The sequence below is a fragment of the Dinoponera quadriceps genome, unplaced genomic scaffold (genome assembly GCF_001313825.1).
Source record: "Dinoponera quadriceps isolate SergipeBrazil2010 unplaced genomic scaffold, ASM131382v1 scaffold3207, whole genome shotgun sequence".
NCBI lineage: Eukaryota > Metazoa > Arthropoda > Insecta > Hymenoptera > Formicidae > Dinoponera > Dinoponera quadriceps.
This window is the reverse complement of record NW_014557213.1, coordinates 115,721-130,306: the sequence shown is the minus strand read 5'-3', so window position 1 is coordinate 130,306 and position 14,586 is coordinate 115,721. Positions and strand designations below refer to the sequence as shown.

The following is a 14,586-nucleotide window of genomic DNA, read 5'->3' as shown; positions in this document are numbered from 1 at the left end:
AAAATACCAATCACAAATGAGTCACTAGATCTAGGTTTCTATTTGGCCAATCAATGTGATCCGTTCTATAGCCAATTACAACACGATTAAATGACCGTTACTTATCTTCAAGTAGTATGATTCAGCGATAGGACCTAGCAACTTACATTAGTTCCAATAAATTTCGTTACGATCCACCATTATTTTTACTTCCAAATTGAAGTCGTAAAATAAACTATTTTTAATGAATTCCTTATTGATTTCGGATTGATGACTAATGTTAATATTAAAACGTTAAGAATTCATCATCTATTAATAAGTGATAAACATTCATGAGAGTTTCAATTACAAATTAATTTATTTGAAATTATATCAATTGGTCGGTGAGAAACAATGGTTGCGCTTACACATAATTTGCAAAGTGCATATTTCATGGCAAAATAAAAGTATCCATGAATCAATTTTATTTAGAAATAAAAATTAATTTTTCTATCTTATCGATATAACCGTAAATATTTTTAATCAAATTTTTATCTAAGCGTATAACCGTATAACGCGATATAACCGTAAATATTTTTTATCAAATTTTTATCTAAAAGTTTTATCTATCATTCTCAATAATTCTCAGAAGAGCTGTGCAATTCTGTACAAACTATTAGTAATAAAGACGAAAAAAATATTCTTATCAGCATTTGATGAAGTCATATCTTCCAGGGAGTATTTAACTTCGTCTAGCTATGATATATATATAAGTTAAAAGAAGTTTATTTTACAAAGTTAAAATGATGTCTAATCCAGTTCAGTCGAGTAACGACTGGAAATTTAATCGAACTCTTGGCGCCGGGGGCTTTGGAACTGTTGAACTTTGGATGCATGTCCAAAGTGGTAAAAAATTTGGTAAGCCATAATACAAATGCAAATAATATTTGTATCCTTCATTTCGAGAGATCCTCATTTGTAGAACTTTTTAGGCTTACGATATGCAGCAGTGATGATATAAGTATATAATAATGATAAAATATATATTTAATATTAAAAGAAATTGTAAATTTTAGCAATAAAGAAATGCAAGAAATTGTAAATTTTAGCAATAAAGAAATGCAAGTGGGATTATTCACAATTAACACCAGTCCAACGGAAAAGATGGGCCAACGAAGTTGATATAATGAGCCGTCTGAAACATCCAAATATTGTGAAAGCAGGATTCTTACCATTCAAGCTTCCAAATATAGAAAATAATTTGCCAATTCTCTGTATGGAGTACTGTAAAAAAGGAGATCTAAGAAAAGTTGTATTTAATTTAATTTACCATGTAGAATATTCGATATATCTTATTTTTGTAATAACATGGTTATATATATGACTTATTGCAGATTCTGAATCATCCAGAAAATTGTTGTGGAATTAGAGAAACAGAAGCTGTTAAAGTAATGACTGAGGTTTCGTCAGCTGTGGAATATTTGCATTCTCAAAACATAACTCATCGCGACCTAAAACCAGAGAACATAGTTCTCCAAGATGAAAATAATGTAGTAAGATAACATATATATATACACATCATACTTTATTAAATTTCTTATAAATTGTTATATGTATAATATATTGCTTTTTTATATGAATTGAATTCCAGCTATTGTACAAATTGATAGATCTTGGATACGCTAAAGAACTTGGAGAAGCTAGTCTATCTGCCTCTTTAGTTGGCACATTGAATTATGTTGCCCCAGAACTTCTCTGGCAGAAAAAATATAGTTGCTCAGTCGATTACTGGAGCTTAGGAATATTGTTTTATGAAGTTGTGACTGGAATAAGACCATTTCTACCAAAGATGCAACATACTATGGAATGGTAAGCAATTAACATAATTTTATAGTATTCGTAAGAAGAAACGAATCTTTAAATTCAATATAATTTTATAGGATGAAACAAATTCAAAATAAGGATTATGAAGATATTCATGCTTATGAATCAGAAGGGAAAATCATTTTTGGAAAGGACATTCAAGATCCAACTGATTTATCAAAGTAAAAATATATTTATATATTTTTTCTATGAACACTTTCTATATCTATAAAACAGTAAAATGGTCTCTAAAATATTTTGTTTTACAAAGAACAAGAGTTTTTTATTTATTTCTGATATTCTAATATTCTTTTCCTATCAGTAATCTGCGAAGCAAAATGGTTGCTTGGTTTAGACTGGTTTTACAATGGGATCCACACAAAAGAGGCAGAGTGTTTGACGAATCTGGTAGATCTGACTTGATGGTATTCAAGATGCTATGGCAAATATTGTCTAAAAAGGTATACATAGTTAAAAATGATATATATTCCATATTCATATACTTTTTTATTATTTGATTTCTATCTGGTATGTGTAGGTATTGTACATTTTCTGTGTTCCGCTTTACAAAATTAAGATATATGAAGTCGATGGCAACACTACTGTGAAAGATGTTCAATTATTAATAGAAAAAAATACTAATATCAAAGTCGAACATCAAATATTAACTGATTACAATGGTGCTGTATTGATTGAAAGTAGCGCATTGCTTGTCTCAAAAACTAACGTATGTATAATCAATTTTTATATGACGTAAACTAAATGTGAAATGTTATTTCTAAATCTATTATAATTTTGTTGTTGTAGGATCACACTTTATTTGTCTTTAAAGATGGATGTTATTTGACCAAAGATATACCTACCCTGAATATTCCTGCAGAAGTGGATAAAATGATGATACAATTAAAGGATGAATTGACTTTCGAAGTATTGGAAAATTATTATCGTTATACAATATATTTTGTGAGAGAACAAGTAAATTTATTTCAGTTATATGTTTTTGCCTTTAGTATAAATATGTAAGTTCTTTGTGTAATATTCCAAAATCTTTGTTAAGCTGTTGTTACGATGACCGATTTAATGACTATTATACATTTCATGATATAACGTTTTATTTAAGAGATTTGTTACATCAGAAAATCAATACTTTCAATACGAACATGGAGAAGACATTGGAAAATACAAAAACTCTTATGAATCAAGTAGATGTGATTCGTCTAAGGTATGCGAATTCGACATCTGCAGATGCAACTGACAGAAGGGAAGTTTTACGGCCTTACTTTGACAAAATTGACAAATTGGTCAATGCAGCTGATCAAATAAAAATGAAGTTTATATCCTTGATGGAGAATAATGATAAATTCAGAAATGAAGTTCAAAGTATTGATTATATGAAGGATTTGTTGGAATTGTAAGTAAACAATACAATGCATTATGAAATATTATTTTAAAAACTAGTAATATTTTTATGCTATTCTAATAGATATAGCAAGATCTGTGATGTATATGTGGACTTAAAACAGAGAAATACCCATAAGACAGCAAAACCATCAAGTATGGTAAAGTTGGTGTTTGAATTTTTAAATGTACGCGAAATACAACTCAGCCAGAATATAAATATTCCAAGGTATCCAAAATTTTTATCATAAATTGTGCGCAATGAGAAATTAAATTTTAATACGAATTTTCATTTACATACATGTATCCTATTTTAATAGGCAAACACATAATTTGCAAGATGAGCTATTGAAATTGGAGAAAATATTTAATTCAGTTACCGTTATGACAAAATTGTATTGGAAAGAATATCAGAAGATTGCAGAATTGGATGTGGAGATTGCCCCGCAACAATCTAACAGTCATCAATTCGCGAATATCTCTACTATTGAATTAAATAGCGCTATTCAGTCGGAGGACAATGTGATATACGATAATTTAGTCATACTTCACACGTAAGATTTCTCTCATTATAACACCATTTAATTTTAAAATACATTGTTTCAGATTTTGTTGTTTTTTTAGGATGGAGAACTTGATGGCCGAAATGCAGAAGAAATATTTGGAAGTACTTAATATTGACCCGTTTTCGGAGGTATAACATGCGTACATACATGTATCTTTTATTTATAAATATTTGTGTTTTGGAAGATGGAGACTTAAAGAACTTTGATAATGACAAAGAATCATCTATTCAATTATAAGCTTTCGTTCTTGTGAAATATTAGTTTATATTGTACATCGTTATTTCGAAATGTTAAGTCTGATATTGTATCTTTTATCATTCCAAAAATCATACGGTCGCTTGTTAAAGGCTCAACTATATTAATACTTTACATCAAGGCTATATTAATACTTTACATATTTTTAATTGGATTTCACACATTGAAGAATGTTAATCTCTAATCTGTATCATAAAGTGTAAATTTTAATTACGGAATTTCTTCTTATTTCTGAACATTTGTGTTTTTATTTAACACTATTATTTATTTAGTCAATAAACACGTGGAACATAATGACGTATACCCCACTTAATGTTGGCATGTTTGTCAGTCTTAACAAATGTGTAAACAGGCCTGTTCAACAGTTGTTCTGGTTTCGTTATTTCAGGTCTGTTATTCTCACCTGTTAAGAAATATATTTATTACTTATATATTCTGTGTGATATACATTAAAAACAAAATATTTTATGCATAGTTAAAAAAAAAAGGTGGTTATTTCAATATTACTTTTCGCATTACAAACGATTAAACGTAACTATGGAAAACTAATTTTTGTATGTAAAAATCTCTATTACAATTTCTAATTATTATTATTTAATTACTATATTATAACGATTAACTCTCTTATATTTTCCGATCCAATAACTTTTTTCTCGCATAATAACTTACCTGTTTTAAATGCAGCAATAACCGTGATATTTAAAAGAAGATAAAGAATGAGAGAGTTTTTAAGTATCTGAAATGATCGTATATATAATAAATATTTAATATTACACTCAAAATATGACGCATACTTACTCGTGCTGCATGAAATATGATCTTCATTGTTTTCATTAGATTTGTTATTTTCAGCTGCATTAGATTGAAGATTTACAATAATTACAAATACGTATGTACTCGAAAAGGAAGATGAGTGAAAGAGAAAAATCACACACGAGAGTAGTTAAAAAGAGACTTGTTTTTAAAGTGTATATCATATGTTCATCTGGCTGTCGATATCCCGATGAACTGTCACAGAGTGAATCATTGATCCAGCGAACTGTTCTTAAATTTGTTACTTGCATAGTAAGAAGTGAAACGGTCGAGTGAATTCTAGTGCGACAATACTTCTTTTACCATACTTTCACTTACGACCTAGATTTTACTCATTACATATAAAATTTAGTTGAATTACGAAGAGAATATTCTGTTAACAATTTTAATGAGATGTATAAAATATAGAGAGATTGTTATATTTTATACAATAAAAGATAATATTTTATTAGAAAACTGTATACACATCCTAAATCGAGGATCGCGAACAACGATGTTAAAATAAATATTATGTTCTTTATTCACTATTATACTTTCTCCACACTGAAAAATCTTACACACCGGACTATTTTTCTAGATTGTCCACGTACATCAACGATTATACAATTCCATGTATAAAAATCCATTGTACATTATTAATTTGAGAAGTAAAAAAAGAGGAAAATGCGGTCTTTTAGAACATCTATCCGATCACATATGAGAAACAGATATTATTCATTGTCACTAATGTCTTCGTCAGTTGTGAACTCGGAATGTTCATCGGCTGCATCTACATCCTCCGCGGTTTCCTCATCCGAGATGTCCCACTGTGGATGCTCCGTTGGTATTTCCGGTGCTTCTTTCACGTCCAACTGTAAAGCAGGATATTATACGTTGTGTTGCATAAACGTATATAGCGTAAAAAGAGTATATGCATGTTATCTCTTTTGAGATAAAAAATAAGATAAAACATAAGAAAAAGTATCTCTGGACTTTAATTCACCTTGATATCTTGAGCTTGGTCGAAGCCAAGATATGAGTCGCTACGTAAACACACAGTAAATGTGTAAAGACCCGGCCAGCGCGGTGCTGTAAATTTTAACTGAACCTCTTCGAATTGCACTAAAGACGTGACGTGTACAGGGGTTGTCAATAGCGTTTGACTTTTTCGATCACAGATATAGACCCACCAATATTCTTGTTTAACGTCGGGAAAGAGCGGACAGTGCACTTCGTGTGACAAATTGCTCCTGCCTTCCAATACTCTTTCCCGCTTGGTAATTTTCTGTTGGAACCTATCCGAAGAAGAAAATAATGTCGATCAAACAAAATCGTGCATGAATGAAAACGATAATAAACGGATATATGCGCCCTCTTACTTTTCCCATTCTGTATCATCGTCATCGAGAGACATATCCTTCTTATCGTGACTATCCTCGTCGTCGCTCCTGTCACTTTCGACTTCGCTGTCACTAACATCGGACAACTTCTCTTTGGAAGACTCTTTCTCCGACTTATCGTCCTTCTTTTTCGCATTGACAGCATTACCTGCGTGTTGAGTATTGTTGGCCACAGTTTGGGATGGTGTTTGAACATTTTTAGTAGGAGCTGCCTTCTTATTGATACTCTTCTTGTGAGACTTCTTTTGACCTTTCTTCTTCTTGAGCCACGCTGGCTTCGCGGCTTTCGCAGATTGATTTTGCTCCTCTGACATCTCGTCGATCATTTCTGCATTCGTTTTGTTATCGTCGATCATCGTTTGCTCATTGATGGAATCATCTCCAAAAAGATGTTTCATATCTTTTCGCGTTAATGATACTGTTACAGTTACAATAGCACCAGCAGTATAGACAGTAGGATTTTCATCGTCGATTACTGAAAGATTATTAATATATAGCTTAAACGAAAATGAATAATTTTATATATTTATACAAAGAAAAATATAAGACTATCGTACTTCGACTATCGTATATAGAAATCGGCATTTTCTGTATAAAAATTTACATGTACAATAGGCATTATTCACAACACAAATAATTGATAGAAATAATGGATTACCTTCAGATCGTACTTTGAAATCTATATACGGCATATTTCCGAGAACTTTCATAACGTCCTCGTATTGGCTGTCCGACAGATTTCTAAGTATCAGTCTTCGTTCTTCTCCTTTCAGTTGTGCGAATTGCTGAAGACTTTTGATTTGACGCTAAGGGAAAATCACTTTTTTAAGTATCGAGATATTTTCAATAGTAAGAATAAAAGTATTGTATTGAGGATAAGGATTTTCTGTAGCTCCATTAATACCTTCTTTGCGAGGAAGTATTTCAGATTGTCTTCAGTTATGTGTGGTAATTGAAGGAGGGGATTCTTGAACTCCCAGAATCCTTGGACAATCATCGGACACAGTTTCATGCAGTTCTCTATAGTTGTTATGGTCGGCACCCGTGGTACTGCAAAAACAATTTTCATCAATTACCTCTGTACATTTTGTGTACGAAGTTAAGTGTAATTTTGTGAATGAAATTACTAAACGCTTACCTCTTCTAGCATAAGCTAAAAGTATGACTTGATGGATACATCCAACCATTTCTTGGATTAAATATGGACATTTCTTTACAATATATTGCCTGTCTTTATCTAATGTTTCAGGGTTGAGTGGTATACGCGATAAGTGCGCATGTAATAAGGCTCTAGCTTTAATTGAATACATATTACATAATGGTACTTCTTTGTTTTTTTCCCCTAAGTTAGGTAACTGTTTGATGAGCTGTAATATGAGAGTGGAAATGTATGCACGAAATATCCTAATATTATTCTACATATCTAGAAAATGAAAAGATTGAGAAATGAGATAAAAATTTAATTTACCGAAGGAATTTCTTCATTATCGGTGTCTCTTTCAACCACTTCTGCATTGCGTTTCTTGAAGAATTCAAAGGAAGCAGCGAGAATCATAATGACTCTTTTTAATGTCATAGACGGCGTTTTCACGAAGAAAAAGTAATACATTTCAGTGGTCGTTAAAAGAATCTAAAAATAAATATCAATAATTGTACATAATAAACAATAATTGTAACATTAGTATTATATTAACTTTCTTAAAAAAATGTGTGTAATTGATTGCTAGTTTTATGTGTGCAGTAATATGCATAGTACTATTTATAACTACAATATACATGTAACTGGCAGTTCTGTCCAAAACAAAAATTATTATTCTGTCAAGTTGTTTATGAAAGTTTTTTAATATAGAAATGCAAATTACTTGGTCACCCGTGTAGCGAATACTTTTGTACCACCACATTCCTACAACTGTCGGTAAAGCAACCATGAACACTAATCCATACAATCCTAAGACCCATAACGAGTTTTCTTTTTCGACAATCCAAGAAGGCAAAGCTATACCAAAACTCATTGCTCCTGGACCATCCGGATTTCCATATTTCTCCCAATTTTTTCGTGCTTCATCGTCCGTTAGAGCTTGGTAAGCTAGTTTTGTTAATGGAAACATTTAGCATATATTAAAATGAAAAAGATTAGTGATGCTAACTTAGCCTTAGCATAACAATTTCCAAGAATTAATAATGTCAGATACTCAATTTTCCTCTGTTATAAAATTAAATCTCAAATGTATATAGCTATTTAAAATGCTTTCTGATTACCGTTCTTGTATTGCATTGCTGATTGTGCATTATTAAGCACATTGTAAAAGTATTGTGGTATGCTTAACATTCACGTAGTTTTTTTTATTACTCAGTTCTATATGTATAATTCTCCTTATTGTTCCTTACCTTTAGTTAATTTCATAAATGCTTTTTCATCTCCAGTTTCTTTATCAGGATGGAGAATTAATGAGAGCTTACGATAAGCCCTCTTAATTTCATTTTGTGAAGAACCCTACAAACAAGTTTCACTTGTTATATACTATAGATTAATGAGTATAAAAAGATATATATTTTATATACTCACAGGTGGTATACTTAATATTTCAAATGGATCAAAGTTGGCCATTTCATAATCAAACTGCGAGACTTTGTATGCCAAAAGTATCAAAATAACCCATCCCATAATAATTAGGAATTTTCTATAATGATAACAATGTTTTCATTATCATATAAAAAAGGTAACTAATAATATAATACAAACAGAATTTATTTTGGCACGAATATAAAAGTGTGTAGTGTAGTAATATTTATAATATACAGGTAACATATATAAACTTACACAAATAAAGCCTTGGTATTTTTCCATGGTTTGTTTGACTGGAGAATAAGTTTTTTCTTTTTGCACCCATTGCACTGGCATTCTTTGGCTAACTGGTCGGGATCTGTGTAAAATTATAAAAATTATTAATACATGTACTTGACTGCTTTCCTTATCTACATATTTATTACTTCATCATCAGATCTCGCACGTTATCTTAACTTATAAGAGACTTGAGCTAACCAACGAAACGTCACATATAAGGAAAAAGACAGTAAGAGTCCCTATAACCGTCCAATTGCCGATAAGTGGACACATTGAAAAACAAGTCTAACCTTGTTTCGGCTGGCGTGGCCAAAGATAGTAGGTCCCGGGTATCAGCAATAACGCCAGGAACGACAGCAGGAAGTAAAAGAATGTCCCACCGCTCTCGTCATACTGAAACTTCTGTCCGCTCATCGCTCATTTAAGTATTGCTGCTTGTTTCCTTTTCTAACTTAAGTAAATCGTTTAAGTACATTCATTCGTAACATTATCCGGCGGGCTCGTGGGCGCGCTGCGATTTTCGCGAACGTGCTGTACGTACGCGCATGCAAATCAACGACGACAGCTAACGAGAAAAGAAAGAGATCTCGTGGTCTCAAGTCGTCAAGATTGCCAACTCAGCATCGACCACCTCGCAATGACCGCGTGCACCTTCGCTCTTCTGACGTACGTACGCGCGACAATTGCGAACGACCGCCACTGGACTGGCGTCGTGTTGATGATGATCGCTGATGACGTCGACCCCGACCAGCGGTGGCCAACGGAACCACGTTAAAAATCGGGTTACGATTTGTCACGTTGCGTACAGCGCGCGCGCGCGCGCCATCATTCAGATCAAACGTTCAACCTGCTACGGTACGATATTTTTATGTTGTACTGGTAATGTGACTCGTGTATACCACTCTGCAGTAATTATGACAAACTACAAACTCTCCTTCGCTAAGGCGTGTCTCAGAGAAGAACAAGATATAAGAGAGACGGATAATTTCAATATGTGAAGATAAGTTTTACTATATCTCGCGCGAAAGGTATGCGCGTAAGGTAAATATATTCATGTTATGTTAACTTTTGTTTATGAAAATATTGAATTGCAATGGCGTTGCGTTTGCATTGCGTTGCGACGGTTTCATCCACTGTAGTACATGTACATATTATTATATTTTTGTTATGTTCAAAATTACGAAAATTCGGCTTTTTTCGTTTGTCGCGCGGAATGTGTTGCGGCAATTGTTCGCAGCTGTCACGAGGTATTAAATAAATATGCAAAATATAAAAATAGCATTATTTGCAACTTAGCATTTTAATATCACATACTTTCACATGTAACATATGTATATATGCACGTAGTTAGTATTATACGCAGTGTGGATATGCACATTCGTAAATTTGCACAGATATTTATGTGAAAATGAATGAGCCTATATAAATTTTAACACATATATATATACGACACGCTTTCTTGATGAAATTAGTGCGAAATAAGAACGTATGTGTATATACTTTTAAAGTAGAAGAGAAAATGTATGTATATACCGCATGGTGATGTATTAATGTCAGGGATGTCATTGGTATATTATTATGTTTGTTGAGTGGTGATCGTCATAATATTCAACACGTTAAATAAACATTTTATTGAGTATGGAGATTTTATTTTTTATATATTAGTATTTATGTTTTATTTAATTTTTATTTATCTTGTCATTTTATACATTATTTATAATATCATACATTTTGATAATATTTTTATTCATGTTTCAATTATGCGAATTCTCTCTCTCTTTTTCTTTTTATATATCTTCTTTTATTATCTTATATTGAAAATTAAAATATATGTATATGCGTGTTTCTATATATACATACACATACATACATTAACTCAACAAATATAATTGATAGCATTTCTTTTATATCTATATATATATATATATAGATATATGTATATTGTAAACATTCTGTGTGTTTGGCAAAAATTATAATATTATTTAAGTAAAGATAAACCTTTTCAGNGGAAAGTTATTTTTATCTTCAAATTTGAAAATTTATGCATATTCTTATTTGCCGACTTTTTTCGTAACATTACTTATGTTATTGAGATGAAGCTATAAATTATATTATACGACGAGAAACATCTCCTGTGTATGTCATTGTATCATACAGAGCGTAGCGATAGTATTGATGCAATCGTGGATGGAAAGTTTCTTTCGTAAAAATAAGTCAAAATTGAAAAATAATTAAGGTTGAAAAAGTATCCCATCTGCGATTGTACCATCTATATAGTTGTGTATGTTTATGAATATTAATGATAATATATTTTCGTAAAATTACGGTCGCAATTTTTTTAGTCAGGTCAATTAATATAACAAAATTTTGCAAATGAGCCTTTTTCAAACTTTGTGTTACGAAAAGTTCAAGAATTGCTTTCTTAACAAAAAGAATTGCTTTCTTAGCGACTAATGACAAAGAAATATGTGAACATACGTGAACCATGTAGACATTTAATATAAATTCAAAAATGTCATTCTCTCTGTCTCTCTGTCTCTCTCTCTTTCTCTCTCAATCATAAAGAAACATTCAGCATCTTTGGCAACTTAATCTTGAACAGGATAACTGTTCCATTGTATTTTTAAATAATGCATTTAAATTTAAGATAGTTAAATAACTTTTAGAATTTCTAGAAGTATTTATACAGATTGCGAAACATTGATTATCTAGAAGCCTTCATTCTTTTTTTACAATTTAATCGTGACGAGATTGCTCTTCTCTCCTTTCCTCCCCTTGTCTCTCTTCTTCTTCCTCGTCTTGTTCTTCGTTATCAGTTCGTTCCCCTTCTTCTGGCGGCCTCGTCCACCTGATGGGATGATTTCTTATATGCAATAATATCCTAACAATATTTCTAATCTACAAATAATATGGGATTAACGGTCTAACCTGATTAATGTTTCTGGAGATCTATAGAGGAAGATTAATTTGGCAAACAAGTCTTCTTCGAGGCACAAGTCGCCACTCTCGCGGACTAGATAAATGTCCAGGCAGAGGCGAAGAATCCTGTCGACGTATGGTAAATCATCGAACATGATCTTCGGCGCCATGTCGCTGACAATTTTTCGCATCATCTGACTGATGACTATCACTGCCGTGGTGTATAACCCTAGGATTCTGTTTCCGATCGTATGAGTCTCAGTCAACGAGTCACAGATACGATCTCGCAAATTTCGTGGAATTGTGTCACAAGCAAGATCGTCTCTATCATAATTATTATCGAACTTACCCGAATCCGCTGATGAAGCTTAAACCCTCGGGGAAGGTTTTGTCGTTGAATAAGAACATCATGATGTCTTTGCAATCGTTTAGAGGCACCTTGTTCAAAAGAATGTTGTACAAACGATCGTTGCATTCTTCATTTACCACCCACCATTGCTGGTGAGCGCAACAATTCTTATCCATAGATAATTGAACGCTGATATTTCTGAAGAGATAGCTCTCATCGTCTTCTTTCGGCGGTGCTAGAAATACGTGATAAATAATGATTTTATTCTTTTAAACGTTACTCCGATAGAGTGTTCAATTGCGTATTCACTTACGTAAAAGTGGCGACCACATCAATTGCTTTACAACATTGATGGTTCTACCAGTGACTTTGAGGAACTTCGGAAAAGCGTTTTGCAACAGTATGGTGGCATTCGTAGTAGTATTCGCAGTAGAATCTTGCACGTTTAACATGTCCACCAATGTTTTCCTGACAGGATTGAGCTCTCCGTCTACGTAGGGTGGCAGTTTTACGTCACGAACCTTCGTGGTGACTCCACTGGCATCTTTCGCATCTGTTTTTCTCGAAACTGTCCATTCAACGTGTATAATTACCGTCGTAGTATTAGAAGTCAATTCCGATTTTAATCTGATAAGAAAAAATAACGATAACAAATACATTTGCCGAACGTCTTTATAACATGATATGATTTGTCAATATTATTTGATGTTATTCATTTTCAATTAAATGATTGTAAGATTTTTGGTTAGAATGAAAAAAAAAAAACGTAAAAGCAATGAACAATAACTAAAAATTTCCGATACTTAAAATTAATTAATTGTATAGCTACGTGTACACTATATCGTAAATATATGTATATTGGACCTGCAATTTAGCTTTTATTGACCGTTGTTTTTATATATTTTTTACTGTTAATTTTTTATTTTAAGATAGATAATAGGGAGACCATAGTGACAGTTTTCTATCAGCTAACTGATTATCTGTGTATCTTTAGATNTATACGAGAGGTGTTCAGAAAATAACGGGAATTTTTAAATTTCGCGGGTTTGGAGAGTCCGATCGTCAAAAATTTTTTTTTATTATGTTGATATCATGCCCCTGAAGTATGATAAAATTTTCAATTGTTTACTTTGTCTGTGGCAGCCGCTAAGGTTAGACGTGTTTTTATGAGCTCGGCGATTTTTGTTCGCGAATGGAAGTTGCCAGAATGCCTCCACTGGGACGATTGAGCCTTAGTTTCGACGTCATATTCGTAAACCCATGTTTCGTAACTTGTTATAACACGTTTCAGTAATTCTGCATCGTCGTTGACTTCATTTAGTAACTCCTGAGCAACTTCCATTCGTGAACGAAAATCGCCGAGCTCATAAAAACACGTCTAACCTTAACGGCTGCCACAGACAAAGTAAACAATGAATACAGCTGAAAATTTTATCATACTTCAGGGGCATGTATACCAACATAATAAAAAAAAAATTTTGACGATCGGACTCTCCAAACCCGCGAAATTTAAAAATTCCCGTTATTTTCTGAACACCTCTCGTATATCTGAAGATGTATTTGGAGATTAACACTTTTAAGCTTAATTTCTTTCCGGATAAAGAGAACAAACCTTTCTCTATCAGGTGGAGAAATACCCCAAAATCTTTTGGAGAAACCACTGAATTTCACTGCGGCTACGTCAGAATAGACATAATTCTCGAAGAAGGTGACCGCTGATTTTTCCTTCGCGTAGATATTTTTAAGATCATTGTATTGAGTTTGCGTGTATTCACGGATGGAGCTGCCTTGTGCCGACATCGAATAAATGGGTTCGTATGGGCCGATTTGTATCTTCATAGATACATCATACGGCAAGTTCGACTCGCCGACAGTACTGCCCAGCGCGAAGAGGAGCAGAGGAAACCAAATTAAGCCAATTATGACAAGGAGAGCACCTCCACCGACCAAGTATTTGCTCATTTGTTTCTTCTTTACTCCTCTTGGCTGGGGAAAGTCCGACTCGACGCCTCGCATGCACTAAAACATTTCATGGAATATTTATTTATAATTATTTTTTATCTGTTATATATTTTATATATCTTATATATGTTATATATTTTATCTATTATCTATTTATCTATTATATATTTGAAAAATAATTCCATCACCCGGTATTAAGGTGAAATTAGTTAAAACGCTTTATCGTGTGAATGTTATATAAAAGTTACGAGTATTCGATTTTTAGGACTGATAAAATAG

The 14,586-nt window shown here is 32.5% G+C and overlaps 3 protein-coding genes across 15 annotated transcripts in view; 1 reads left to right on the top strand and 2 right to left on the bottom strand.

Annotated features, from left to right (window-relative positions):
- The first annotated feature begins 140 nt into the window (after nucleotides 1-140).
- Nucleotides 141-5,373, top strand: LOC106748819 (inhibitor of nuclear factor kappa-B kinase subunit beta-like). Of its 6 annotated transcripts, none has more exons than XM_014627697.1 (15): nucleotides 141-358; nucleotides 757-876; nucleotides 1,068-1,267; nucleotides 1,353-1,511; nucleotides 1,610-1,827; nucleotides 1,899-2,003; nucleotides 2,144-2,282; nucleotides 2,360-2,548; nucleotides 2,629-2,840; nucleotides 2,942-3,232; nucleotides 3,305-3,448; nucleotides 3,540-3,773; nucleotides 3,844-3,913; nucleotides 4,313-4,428; nucleotides 4,893-5,373. In XM_014627697.1, the coding sequence occupies exons 2-15, from the start codon at nucleotides 762-764 to the stop codon at nucleotides 4,951-4,953; spliced, it is 2,253 nt and encodes a 750-aa protein (XP_014483183.1). In that variant the 5' UTR covers nucleotides 141-358; nucleotides 757-761; the 3' UTR covers nucleotides 4,954-5,373. The 6 variants fall into 6 exon arrangements, with proteins under 6 accessions (XP_014483183.1, XP_014483182.1, XP_014483181.1 ...); XM_014627696.1 differs by having other exon boundaries at nucleotides 141-362; XM_014627695.1 differs by having other exon boundaries at nucleotides 141-425; nucleotides 694-876.
- LOC106748818 (translocation protein SEC63 homolog) lies at nucleotides 5,350-9,491 on the bottom strand. The gene is made up of 12 exons (XM_014627693.1): nucleotides 9,368-9,491; nucleotides 9,054-9,156; nucleotides 8,799-8,913; nucleotides 8,621-8,726; nucleotides 8,095-8,318; nucleotides 7,701-7,862; nucleotides 7,371-7,599; nucleotides 7,137-7,282; nucleotides 6,891-7,038; nucleotides 6,212-6,707; nucleotides 5,836-6,127; nucleotides 5,350-5,704 (listed from the first exon to the last, which is right to left on the bottom strand). Exons 1-12 carry the CDS (start codon nucleotides 9,489-9,491, stop codon nucleotides 5,564-5,566), a joined length of 2,286 nt encoding a protein of 761 aa, XP_014483179.1. The 3' UTR covers nucleotides 5,350-5,563.
- A 1,599-nt stretch (nucleotides 9,492-11,090) lies between these two features.
- Nucleotides 11,091-14,586, bottom strand: part of LOC106748806 (piezo-type mechanosensitive ion channel component) — a 30,919-nt gene continuing 27,423 nt past the window's right edge. For all 8 annotated transcript variants that reach the window (XM_014627672.1, XM_014627676.1, XM_014627678.1 and 5 more), the window contains 5 exons: nucleotides 13,958-14,364; nucleotides 12,659-12,972; nucleotides 12,346-12,580; nucleotides 12,006-12,233; nucleotides 11,091-11,925 (listed from right to left, as the gene is read on the bottom strand). In XM_014627672.1, the coding sequence (XP_014483158.1) occupies nucleotides 11,814-11,925; nucleotides 12,006-12,233; nucleotides 12,346-12,580; nucleotides 12,659-12,972; nucleotides 13,958-14,364 (1,296 nt within the window). In that variant the 3' untranslated portion in view covers nucleotides 11,091-11,813. The remainder of the gene's footprint in view (nucleotides 11,926-12,005; nucleotides 12,234-12,345; nucleotides 12,581-12,658; nucleotides 12,973-13,957; nucleotides 14,365-14,586) is intronic.

Excerpts from the sequence above, each read along its gene's own strand:
- LOC106748819 (XM_014627697.1), top strand. The coding sequence starts at position 762 with ATGATGTCTAATCCAGTTCAGTCGAGTAACGACTGGAAATTTAATCGA. Across the intron at positions 2,283-2,359 it reads GGCAAATATTGTCTAAAAAG|GTATTGTACATTTTCTGTGT; the intron begins GTATACATAGTT and ends TGGTATGTGTAG. Across the intron at positions 2,841-2,941 it reads TTTGCCTTTAGTATAAATAT|AGATTTGTTACATCAGAAAA; the intron begins GTAAGTTCTTTG and ends GTTTTATTTAAG.
- LOC106748818 (XM_014627693.1), bottom strand. The coding sequence starts at position 9,491 with ATGAGCGGACAGAAGTTTCAGTATGACGAGAGCGGTGGGACATTCTTT. Across the intron at positions 8,727-8,798 it reads AAATATTAAGTATACCACCT|GGTTCTTCACAAAATGAAAT; the intron begins GTGAGTATATAA and ends ACTTGTTTGTAG. Across the intron at positions 6,708-6,890 it reads TTTCAAAGTACGATCTGAAG|TAATCGACGATGAAAATCCT; the intron begins GTAATCCATTAT and ends ATAATCTTTCAG.